The sequence below is a fragment of the Anolis carolinensis genome, chromosome 1, assembly GCF_035594765.1.
Source record: "Anolis carolinensis isolate JA03-04 chromosome 1, rAnoCar3.1.pri, whole genome shotgun sequence".
Taxonomy (NCBI): Eukaryota; Metazoa; Chordata; class Lepidosauria; order Squamata; family Dactyloidae; genus Anolis; species Anolis carolinensis.
In genome coordinates, this window is record NC_085841.1 from 241,400,206 (window position 1) to 241,412,686 (window position 12,481).

General features: G+C 39.7%; 2 protein-coding genes across 6 annotated transcripts in view; one reads left to right on the forward strand and one right to left on the reverse strand.

The window, feature by feature from the left end:
* stk36 (serine/threonine kinase 36) overlaps nt 1–1,731 on the reverse strand; it is a 24,572-nt gene extending 22,841 nt beyond the window's left edge. The window contains exons 1-2 of one of the 2 annotated variants that reach the window (XM_016994092.2): nt 1,617–1,731; nt 1,364–1,433 (exon numbers count right to left, since the gene is read on the reverse strand). The gene's annotated coding sequence lies outside the window, so the exon portion shown is untranslated. The remainder of the gene's footprint in view (nt 1–1,363; nt 1,434–1,616) is intronic. The other variant, XM_016994089.2, reaches the window with a different exon arrangement.
* The window catches only part of rnf25 (ring finger protein 25), a 27,417-nt gene continuing 16,639 nt past the window's right edge, over nt 1,704–12,481 (forward strand). For 2 of the 4 annotated variants that reach the window (XM_062967303.1, XM_062967302.1), the window contains exons 1-8: nt 1,704–1,825; nt 4,958–5,032; nt 6,211–6,313; nt 6,398–6,465; nt 7,653–7,722; nt 7,860–7,931; nt 11,276–11,416; nt 12,001–12,090. In XM_062967303.1, the coding sequence (XP_062823373.1) occupies nt 1,728–1,825; nt 4,958–5,032; nt 6,211–6,313; nt 6,398–6,465; nt 7,653–7,722; nt 7,860–7,931; nt 11,276–11,416; nt 12,001–12,090 (717 nt within the window). In that variant the 5' untranslated portion in view covers nt 1,704–1,727. The remainder of the gene's footprint in view (nt 1,826–4,957; nt 5,033–6,210; nt 6,314–6,397; nt 6,466–7,652; nt 7,723–7,859; nt 7,932–11,275; nt 11,417–12,000; nt 12,091–12,481) is intronic. The other 2 variants (XM_008110132.3, XM_003214937.4) reach the window with 1 other exon arrangement.

A 12,481-nucleotide genomic window follows, 5' to 3' on the forward strand; every position in this document is an offset into this window, starting at 1 on the left:
GAAATTTACTACAGTAGAGTCTCACTTATCCAAGCTTCACTTATCCAAGGTTCTGTATTATCCAAGGCAGTTTGCCTTTTAGTAGTTATCATTTTTGTAGTAAATGTTGCAATGTTTTGGTGCTAAATTTGAAAATACAGTAATTACTACATAACATTACTGTGTATTGAACTGCTTTTTCTGTCAATTTCTTGTAAAACATGATGTTTTTGTGCTTAATTTGTAAAATCATAATGTAATTTTATGTTTAATGGGCTTTTTTTCTTAATCCCTCCTTATTATCCAAGATTTTCGCTTATCCAATGTTCTGCCGGCCCATTTATCTTGGATAAGTGAGACTCTACTGTACCCACCAAAGTGTATTTATTTATTTATTTATTTATTTAATTTATATACCGCTCTTCTCCCCCAGGGGGACCCAGAGCGGTCTTACATAATGGCAAGATTAATGCCACATATAATACAAAATATAGTAAAACAAACGATCGTAAAAACACACTTAAAAACCAATATCATACCCCATTTAAAACAGTAAAACACTGTGTGGCCATTACAACAGGGCCAGTAGCATTGGGCCAAAAGTCAGAGCCAGTCTGTATTCAATTACACATATAGGATTTCTTACTTGCTGGCTGGCTGAGGGGAAAAGTACAGGCCTCAATCCCCTTTTTGGAGCCATCTGAGGACCAAGACAAAGGAGAATAAAATTAAAGCTTTCTTCTCCTCTATACTTTTAAAAATATCTTGGGCCTGATGAAGAAGCCAGAGGAGCTTTGAAACTGTGTGTGAAGTGTTTTGTGCCCTCTGGTTGCCCAACTGAGGCATCACTCTTCCTGTGGCTTTTGTTCTTTTACCCCTGAATGCAGATGAACTGCTTTGAACTGGATTACATGGCAGTGTAGACCAGGCAGGGGCAAACTTTGCCCCTCCTAACCCGTTGTTAGGAATTGTGGGAGTTGAAGTCCAAAACACCCGGAGGACCGAAGTTCGCCCATGCCTGGTGTAAACTCATAATTCAGCACAATGCAGTTCAATCTGCATTCTGAAACAGTGTTATATGGCAGTGTAGATCCAGCCTATATTTCCTAGATGTCAACGATGTTGAACTGAACTTATTTATTTATTTATTTATTAGAATATTTATATCCCGCCCTTCTCACCCAATAGGGGACTCAGGGCGGCTTACAATAAAACACATATATAAACTTGTACAATACATTGTGAATCAATTAAAAAGTTATTAAATTATAAATTAAATTAAATTATATTTTATAAGTGTTTCATAAAAACACTTATAAAATACAGATGGGCATGTCTGAGTCTAAAAGACTGGGTCTGTCAATTGAGTCAACTGTCAACTTACTTCTGAGTAAGCTCTAGGAGGGGTTCACTCTCCCAATAGGAGGCCCAAGTATTGATCCTTTTACTGCCATCTTCAGGAAGAGAAAGGGGGGGGGGAGGAAGGAAGGAAAGAGAGAGGGAGAAGGTGTATGAGGGAAACGGAGAAAAGAAAGAAAGAAAGAAACGCTCGGTGAAGTCCCTACCACCTCGAGGATGCCCTCCATCTCCTCTGAAAACAGCCACCCACCCACCTTCCCCTTTCCCGCAGTCCTGACCTCTTTGTCCAAGAGATGGGAATCTCCTCAGAGAGAAAGGGCTCCTCCGTCCTCCTAGAGTCCGGACAATGGCGTCGCCGAACTGTTGCTTAGCAACGCCCGCTGCCGGAAATGGGCTTGGGCGGTCGCGAAGAGCATCCGCTTCTGGGCGGCAAGATGGCGGCGGTCGGCGGTGTGGCAGGAGAAGCGGAGGAGGCGGTGTCGGATTGGTGAGAGCGCTTCCTTCCTCTCTCCGAGGAACATGGGGGCCATAGGGAACAGCCGAGGGGGCTTCTTCGTCCCCCCTTTTGTTTTCATGTAGGAGCTTCTGCTCCCCCCTCGGAAGTTATGCATGTTTACATAAAAAGAGCCTTGCACCGTACAAAGTTCCCTCTGAGGAAGTAGATGCAATCTCAGAGAGTTTATTGCCGTCACCTTTTTCCCCTCGGTCTCTAAGGCCCTTCAATCCCTTCTAGTACATTGGGGATTTATTTATTTATTGTGTCAGAAGCGAACTGAGGTCACAGTTATAATGTATTTTAAAACACAAAGTTTAAAAACTTGACATTATTCTAAATGTCCTTTGACCAGTAGCTGGCCACTTGGAGTGCCTCTCGTGTTGCTATAAGAAGGTCCTCCATTGTGCACGTGGCAGGGCTCAGGCTGCATTGTAATAGGTGGTCTGTGGTTTGCTTTTCTCCACACTCACATGTCGTGGATTCCACTTTGTGGCCCCATTTCTTAAGGTTGGCTCTGCATCTCATGGTGCCAGAGAGCAGCCTGTTCAGCATCTTCCAAGTTACCCAGCCTTTTGTGTGCCCAGGGGGGAGCCTTTCATTCGGTATCAGCCATGGCTTGAGGTTCCAGGTTTTAGCCTGCCACTTTTGGATTCTCACTTGCTGAGTATCCTGCAAGTATCTCTGTAGATCTTAGAAAACTATTTCTTGATTTAAGGCAGTGGTTCTCAACCTGGGGTCCCCAGATATTTTTGGCCTTCAACTCCCAGAAAGCCTAACAGCTGGTAAACTGGCTGGGAATTGTAGGCCAAAACATTTGGGGACCCCAGATTGAGAAAAATTGATTTAAGGCATTGATGTGCTGGCTGATATCTGAACAGGGGATGGGTCGGAGATGTCACTGCCTTAGTCCTTTCATTAGCTGTTACTTCATTGGCTTTTACTTCCCGGCAGATGTCAGGTGGTGCAATACCAGCAGTATAGTTTCTCCAGTGGTGTGGGGCGTAGACATCCTGTGATAATGTGGCATGTCTCATTAAGAGCCACATCCATTGTTTTAACGTGGTGAGATGTGTTCCACATTGGACATTCGTATTCAGCAGCAGAGTAGCAAAGCTCAAGGGCAGATGTCTTCACTGTGTCTGGTTGTGATCTCCAGGTTGTGCCAGTCAGCTTTCATATGATATTTTTTCTAGCACCCACTTTTTGCTTGATAGTCAAGCAGTGCTTCTTGGAAGTCAGAGCACGGTCCAGGGTAACTCCCTAGTATTTCCCTAATGCACAAAAGCAGTTTGTGAACTTTACCTTGAGTGCGTCTGCACTGTAGAATGAATGCAGTTTGATCTCCTTACAATTAGCTACTGTGTAAGTCCCATCACGTTTTGTTAGGCTGTCTCACCCACAGCTTGAGAGTAGTCATTTTTCTGTTAGTCTTATGAAGGTGGAGGTTAAGAAAAGCCTTTCTGGTTTGGAGTAGAAATTGGCCCACCCCTTTGCCCGAGGAAAGAAAACTAGTTTAGTTTAGTAAGCAGTAAGAGCACCTAAAGCAGGGGTCCCTAAACTTTTTAAACTGGGGGCCAGTTCACGATCCTTCAGACCGTTGGAGGGCCGGACCATAGTTGGCCACCGAGCAATAATAATGAATAATAACAACAACAACAACAACAATAAAAACCAGGGTTGGAAGACACCCCTTGGGCCATTGAGTCCAACCCCCTTCTGCCTTTGTGCACCAAAAGCGCAAGCAAAGCATCCCTGACAGATGGCCACCCAGCCTCAATGTTAATAATAATAATAATGCCAACTGCAAAAGGCTACCCTACTGGGATCTGCACGCATCATCCGAAAATACATCACACAGTCCTAGACACTTGGAAGTGTTCGACTTGTGATTTTGTTATACAAAATCCAGCATATCTATCTTGTTTGCTGTGTCATAATAAAATAATAATAATAATAATAAGGGTTGTAAGAGAAGAAGAGACCCCTTGGGTCATTTAGCCCAACCCCCTTCTGCCCTTGTGCCATGGGGGCTGGATAAATGGCTTCGATGGGCTGCATTCGGCCCCCAGGCCTTAGTTTGGGGACCCCTGACCTAAAGCTTCAGAGAGCTTCTCTGACTCTGGAGCTCAACAAAAAAGTTCCTGTTTTGTAGCAGATTTCCTATGAAGCGGGAAGGTGGAGTCCACGACATGCGAGTGTGGAGAAGAGCAAACCACAGACCACCCACTACAATGCAGTCTGTTCCCTGCCACATACACAATGGAAGACCTTCTTACAGCAAAACCAGAGACACTCCAAGTGGCCAGCTTCTGGTCAAAGGACATTTAGTATTATGTCAAGTTTTTAAACTTTGTGTTTTAAAATACATTATAACTGTGACCTCAGTTCGCTTCTGGTCAAAGGAAATCTAGTATAATGCCAAGTTTTTAAGGTTTATTTGGTTTTCTTTTATACATTATAACTGTATTTTCAATTCACTTCTGACACGTTAAATAAATAAGCTACTCTAGCAGCTGAGACAGACATGTAACCATTTCTTTCTTCCCCCTACCAATATTAGAGCCGTGGTTTTGCTTGTTGAGGTATGATTGTACAAAGCTGTGGCTCAAAAGCCACAGCAGTTATGATTTTTAAAGCTACAAAGTGATGTGAGATTTTCTATATTTGGGGAAGTGGTCAGAAATCATAGATTTCTGTCATTAGAAGTAACAAAAATGTCAGTTATTGGACCAGTTTAGATTTTCAAGGTTTTGTCATCTCCAAACATATTCTCCTTTCCTGAGAGAGAGAGAGAGAGATAAATGTTATGACATTTTGTGCTACAAAAAGCTATTTTATTGGAATGCTCTGATATATCAGTATTTAGGTATGGCCAATCAACTTTGATGACCCCCTGAGTGGGAGGCTCCGAGTCACCTTGTAATCAATAACACTGTTTAAATCTGGCAGAGCCAGTTGTGGGTTATCCAAACTTATTCCTGGAGTTTTTAGTAAGGTCTGTCTTTTTCTCTCTAAGACAAGTCTGCATTGCATTTGGTAGAAAATGTTTGCCGCAGTAATGCTGTGCTATCTAGATGGAGACCTGAGGAGATGAGTCTACATATAACATTTCTTTGCCTTCAGGATTTTGCCTTCAGAGGAGGAAGTCTTAGAATCTATCTACTTGGATGAGCTACAGGTGTCTAAAGGAAATGACAGGTATTTGCCTTACAGTTGGATGTCTTGCTCTTAGATGTGAAACACAGATTGGGGACGCTTTTTAGCTGTATGTGCTCTAGGCTAACCTTATTGCATGAGAAAAGTGGATGTGTCTAAAGCAAACGTAAAACCACATCATATTGGCCTATATGACTCAGGCTATTTGGTGGATCATATCTTCCTGTATGAACTTGCCTAGACTTTTGAGAATATCTGGAGAGGACCTTGTTTCGGTCCTACCACTATCGGAAGCTGGAGGAAACCTAAGGGGGTTTTATCGGCATTTGCCCCTTAACTCTGGAACTCCATTCCCAGGAAAGTCAGAATGGCCCCCTCGTTGTTGTTTTTGCAACAGCTAAAATCTTTTTATTCAGGTAAGCCTTTAAAACAAACTTTTGAAAGATGGACTAAGGGGGTACTGTAATCTTTTACTGAACTGATTTGATGAGTTTTTAAAAATATTTTAAAGTATATTTTAACCAAATCAGTAAAGTAGTTAGTTTAATGCTATAATATATTTACTTTGTGTATGTTTAATTGTATTATATTTTAAATAGTGAGCCACTTTGAGTCTCAATTTGGGGTGAGTGAAGTGGGATATAAATGATTATTATTACTATTCACTCACATCCATCTGCACAAATACCTGTCTATATGTCAATATAAAATTTTGTTTGGTTTTTTAAAAAAAAAAACCAACAACAACCCTATATTGTGAATTCCGAGCCCAGTGAAGGGAGAGTATATGATTGAACTGAACTTTCCAGAAGCTAAATTTGGTTTATAAGATTCCTTGTCTATAATTTAAAGTGTTGATCATTCCTGGAAGCTTAGACATATTCTGAAGTATGACCCATACCATAGGATGCTGTTGGTGATTCCTGCCTTCCTGGTTACTTGTTCTACATCAAACTATAGCAGCTTTCTACTCTGCCCCATTCAGAGTGTTCTGCAGTAATATGATTAGTTATTTCTCCTGTTTTTGGATGCAATCACTAAATGTCATCATGGTAAGAACACAAAATGTGTGTCTGCAAAGTCTCTTTCTATTCTTTACTTTTCCTTCAGTCTGAGAAAGGAAGGAATAGAATGCATTTGTGTCATCGTTATGTTTAATCTTCTGTCTGTTAGTTCTTTTCAGATAATTAACCCTCATGTGAGTCTTACTCCAACCCTAGGTCTGAACCCTGGGAAATCTCCATTGTTTTACATCCAGCAACTGCAGAGGATCAGGATTCTCAGTATGTCTGCTTCACTCTTGTCCTTTCTGTGCCTGTTCAGGTAAAACTCATTATCCTCTTTCTTGTCATTTTTATCATGATGCATGTTGTACTGTTGGTTTGACTTAATAATGTTTTTTTTTAGTATCCAAAAGAAGTGCCAAAAATAACAATTCAGAATCCTAGAGGGCTGTCAGATGAACAGATTCAGAAGTAAGTGAAATCCATTCAGTGTTACCATTCAGTGCAACAACTAAGTTAAAATTGTTTTTCCTCCTTTTCGCAATTTCTTTGGAAGATGTAGTGCTAATACCTTGTTTTGCTTCCCTTATATTTTAAGAATTATCTATTAATTAGGTATTTTTTTAATTTTAACTGTGCTGTTGCAAAGAGGGATCAAGATGTTGCTATCCTACTCATTTTGAGAGCAAGAGAGGAAAGATACATTGTTGGACTACTTACCGCAGTCATATATAAAACATACATATTGATTAATACAAAGCTATTGAAACTGTCTCTTAACATTGAGGGTTTGAGTGCCGTTGCCACCTTTTAGCTAATTTGGATTTTGCCTTAGCGTTTCATTATCACATTTTGGACATCTTAAGTGCCCAGTTCATGATGATGGTTAGACCTAGCAGGCTGAATTAATATCATAATTCCACTTAGTATTCTTAAATATTGGAATCTCATGGAAAATAGAATTGGAAGAGACTCCAAGGGCCATTCAATCCAACCCCCAGACATGAAGACACAATCAAAGCACCCTTGACATTCAGCTATCCTGCCTCTGGCTAAAAGCCTCTAGAAAAGGAGACTCCACCAGACTATTCTATTCCGGCAGTCTATTCCACTGTCAAACAGCTCTGTCAGGAACCTTTCCCTAATGTTTAGATAGAACCTTGATAATTTTGGCTGCCATTCTCTGGACACGTTTTACCTTCTCCATATCCTTTTGAACTGTGGTACCCAGAACTGGACTCATAATTCCAGTTGAGGTATGTCCAAAGAAGAATAGAGTGGGGCTATGGCTATGGCTTCCCTCAATCTAGACACTATATTCCAGTTGATGCAACCTAGAATCATATTGGCTTTTTTAGCTGCTACACCAGCACAGGATCATTCACACTGCAGCCATAGCTGACTAGCAGTGCATGGTTCCTTCACTGTTTTTGTTCCCTAATAACATTGGTGTGAGCAAGGAGTACATTACTTATGCCTCTCTTGATCTCACATTCTTTCAACATGTTCAGAAGTAGAAAAGCACTGAACTAGAGGCAGTGGCCTATTAGACTGCAGTTTTGGAAGTGCACTGGGCAGGTTTAGCCAGTCCTTTAAGTATTGCTTTCTTACACCTCTAAATATTTAATGTTCTATGGACACATTTTTTTTTCTTCTAGGATTTTGCAGACACTGCAAAATATTGCTAAGGCCCGACTTGGTACTGCTATGTTGTACGAGCTAATAGAGGTAAGAAAACAAAGGACAGAGAAATCAACTTTTTTGGGGTTCCTGCCCAGACGTAAAGGTTCAGAACAGATCTAGCCTGGGTCTTTTTTGAGATTCTGATGTTTGAACTGATATGTTGGCTCCCCATCTCTTCACAGAAGGGAAAGGAAATCCTTACTGACAATAACATCCCGCACGGCCAGTGTGTGATTTGCCTGTATGGCTTTCAAGTAAGTGGATATTGGATTGCTTTCTTGGTTTAACCTTTTGGGAACTTGTGGAATTGACAACAGCGATGTAAGATGATGATGTGGTTCACTCATGAAGGAAATCAAAATTTTACATGTCGATAGTGATGCATGAGGGAGCAAGAAGAAAGCCAGGTCAACTCTGAGTGGTGATAAGATGAGAAACCTGGTTGGACTTGATAGCATGTGACAAATTAATAGATGTTATACTGAGTCTTCAGGAACACTCTGCAAGGCATCATATTAGAAACATAGCACACGGCAAGTGTGTGTGTCTTTCAATAGAATACCTGACGTTATTACAGTAGAGTCTCACTTATCCAAGACTCGCTTATCCAAGCTTCTGGATTGTCCAATGCATTTTTGTAGTCAATGTTTTCAATATATCATGATATTTTGGTGCTAAATTTGTAAATACAGTAATTACAACATAACATTACTGCGTTTTGAACTACTTTTTCTGTCAAAATTGTTGTATAACATGATGTTTTGGTGCTTAATTTGTAAAATCTTAACCTAATTTGATGTTTAATAGGCTTTTCCTTAATCCCTTCTTATTATTCAAGATATTTGCTTATCCAAGGTTCTGCCAGCCCGTTTAGCTTGGATAAATGAGACTCTACTGTATCTATTTACATCCCATCCTAAACATCACCTTAGCACCTTTCAAGATCCAGGAGAGATCACTCCTGCATATAATAAATTAATGCTTTGGGCTTTGAGAGCAAGAAAAAAGGAGTGTGCACACTGTGGAATTAAACCCTTGTTTCTCCCTATATTCAAACTTGGATACTTGGTTTTCATCATTTGGCTGACTTCGTGTAAATCTCAGCCTTTAACCCAAGCTAAACCGATAAAGTGATTATATTTTATACCCTCATTTTTGCACTTTCCCCCCATGATAACCATGTATCTAACCAGAAATATATAAAATAATGTCAAATATGCCCACTCCATTATTTGTAAAAACACTGTAAATGTAAAAGGATTGTGTTTCTCAATAGAAAGTATGTGACATTCAGGCTCTTCCAACTGGTCAACAATTTATAAGGCAGTCTAGGTATTGGTGGTCAAAACCCAAATACAAGAATAGTTGTATAGTATCCAGAGGCATCTGCATTACAGCAGTTAAAGATTTTTTTATCTAGCTTGCAGTATTTCTCAGAATTATCTGGGAGACCACCTTCAGACTTATCAGTCTGGTCACATACATAGCAGTTTAATGAAATAGTCATCTCCTGATACTGAAGGAGAATTGCCAAACAGTTAGTTTCATCACAGTTAAGCCTATTTCCTCATTTGAAAAACTAAGGATCAAGAGCCTGCTGAAGTTAGTTCCAATACTAATTTAGTTTCAATGTTTTTAAGCTTGTTTTCTCATCTTGTAAAGCAAGGAGTCAAGAACCCATTAACCTTAGTTCAGGTGTACATCCAAACAACAATCAAAAGAGTATACCGTATATACTCGAAGATACCTCCCCCGGCTTATATTCGGGTCAAGGTCAAGCCAGCAGCCGGAGCCTGGAGGCCACAGTATGTTTTCTTTTCCAAAACCTCCTTTCTTCGCTTCTTCTCCCAGGCTGGTTATCTTATTTTTTGAGAGAGAGACAGAGACAAGAAGCGAATGTTTTCAAAAGCGAAAGGAGAATGTGAGAAAACCCTTGCAAGCCAGATTGCATGGGTAGAAGGGGAAGGAAAAAAGATATTCTTGCAAATTATTATTATTACTACTATTACTACTACTACTACTATTGCAAGAACATTTGAGTCCAAAGGGAGGGAAGGAGGGAAAAGAGAGCAATAGAAGGTGTGTATTTCTTTTTATTCGTAAGGAAACAAAAATGAGGTGGGTTTTTTGGGAGGGGGAGAGAAGTTTTAAAAAGCCTTTTCTGGCTACTTTTAGAGTTTGAAAAAGGGAGAAAGAAAAGAGGTGGGAAAGGGCAGGAGAAAAGAGGACAAAGTTGTTTTTAGCGGGACTTCGCTTGCATTTCTTCCTTGGGTAAATGCATGCCCCAAAGCTTCTAAATATTTATATAGATGTTCCCCCTACAAATACATTAATATATGAATTTTCCCCTCATATGTTTACAGGTCTTTGCAAATCCTATGTAAATATGGATAGAGATTTCCATGTACCTGTATATCTGTTCCTATGTGTATACATAAATTTTATATATGAATTTTATATGAATTTTACCCTCACATGTTTGCAAGTGCAGAGGGAAAATGCACGTGCGCGCACGCACACACACACGCACACACACAGATGTCTAGATAGATATAAACATAGGGCTTGCAAATATTGCAGGAGGAAAATGCACATAGAGGATTTGCAAAGGTTTCAGGGGGTAATACACATGTGAAATTAGTATATATCATGATAGATCTATATCTAGCTCTGCATTGTTTATGTAGGCATTGAATGTTTGCCTATTACTATGTTGGAAGCTGGCCTGAGTCCCCAGGGGAAGTTAGATAGGGCAGGGTACAAATGAAGCTGTTGTTGATGATGATTATTATTACAAAGTTATTGTTGCTTTTCCACTTATAGAGTTAGTTTACTGTTTTTCTTTGAAATACAGTAAATATTCAAAACATTTAACCCACTGATGCCTCAATTAATGTAATTTTATTGGTATCTAATTTTATTTTTGAAATTTACCAGAAGGTGCTGCATTTCCCACCCTTGGCTTATACTCGAGTCAATAAGGTTTCCCAGTTTTTTATGGTAAAATTAGGTGCCTCGGCTTATATTCGGGTCAGCTTATACTCGAGTATATACGGTACATGTAGTTTTACATTATCAGAAAACATTGTATACTTAACCAAAATAACTGGAGCATCAATATAATAAACTGAGGTCAATATCACTGGCCAAAATCTAGAGATTATTGTGTTTCTCATTAATATGTGGGAGGAAATTGACATTTTTCTTTCCCCCTGCTCTGCCCTAGTCTCCTTCCTCCAGTATACTGCTGTGCTTCTGGAGTGACTTACTGTCTATAGGCCCTGTCTACACTGCCCTATATCCCAGGGTCTGATCCCAATTATCTTCTTTAAATTGGATTATATGAGTCTCCACTACTAGATAATCTGAGATCAGATCCTGGGGTATAGGGGCAATGTGGAAGGGGCTCTAGACAGCTTTTCAAGGAAGGGAGTAATTTGGTTTATACGCAGAATGCACATCTATTTTGGATCCAAACATTATCGTCATAGTGCAGTGATGGAATTTTAATTCTAGTTGTAATAGACTTTGTGATACTTTAAATCATACAGGACTTGACATAATATATTAATAATAATCTGTTCCTTCCACTGTATAGGAAAATGAAGCTTTCATTAAGACTCCATGTTACCATTACTTCCACTCATATTGCCTTGCCAGTTATACACAGCATATGGAGGAGGAGAAACGTGCACAGAAGAAAGAAAGATTACCAACACTGGCATCTCAGTCAAAAGAGGTAATGCTACTGTATCTACTGTAGTTGTTTCTACCAGTTCACTGGCCTTTTTTTGACTACTAATGTTTTCTGAGGCTGGAGTAATCTTTGAGGTCACTGTATGATAATATAGGAACAACATTTTTCAGGCTGGGTAGCAATCAGTTTCCTGATGTCTAGAGTCATGTGTGTATTCTCATTTGTAGGTTCTTTTGTTTAACAAAAATAAACTGTGGCCAATGGACACAGTAGAAAATCTGAGGCGATAAACAATATCTTGTATCTTGTTCCTATATAAGATTTTGTAGTGTTAAAACGATCCAGTAATATCTGAAAAGAAGAAAGCTTCAATGGCCACAATATCTTTCAGAAAGTTAATGTGGTTTATAAAAGTCATTACATTGAGCTAGGGATCCAAGCTATACCAATAACACTTGAGGGATGGATCACTATTCTGTTGCTAACCACCATGATCTTATTGCTAGAGGAGGAGGAGGAGTTTTTAAAAGAAAATGGCTACTTACTAAAGCAGAAATTACAGATTTTTCATAGAGTAATTCCTTATTAGAGTTTAAAGTTGTTATTACTAATCTTTTCCTGTACAGGAAGATGATGTGCCATGTCCTGTTTGCAGGAAGCCTCTGGTGTATGACCTTGCAACATTGCAAGCAGCACCGCCACCTCAACAGCCAATGGTGAGGGAATTTTCAAAAGGAACTTCTCACAAGGGCCAACCTCCCTGTAAAGCATGGTTGGGCAGAGTTCATCACTTGGACCTGACTTTTGTAGCCCCTAAAGGGATGTGGTTTATAAAAATCAAGTTCCACAGTCCTCACATTTTAAAAAATGATTTTATTTCCATGCAATCATTGTCCAAAAACTGTGTGCAAAGTCCCCAAGCATGGGAAAACAAACTGAAATATATCTACCCCAGAAGTACTCCAGAACTCTGTATTCCCAAATACCTACACTTCCTCTCAAAATGGAAATACAGAGTGACTTCCTGTAGCCATTTTGAGAAGGACTGCAGAAGAAAACCATATGGACTTGCTTTGAGGGGACTAGGAAGAAATTGGCTTGTCCCCT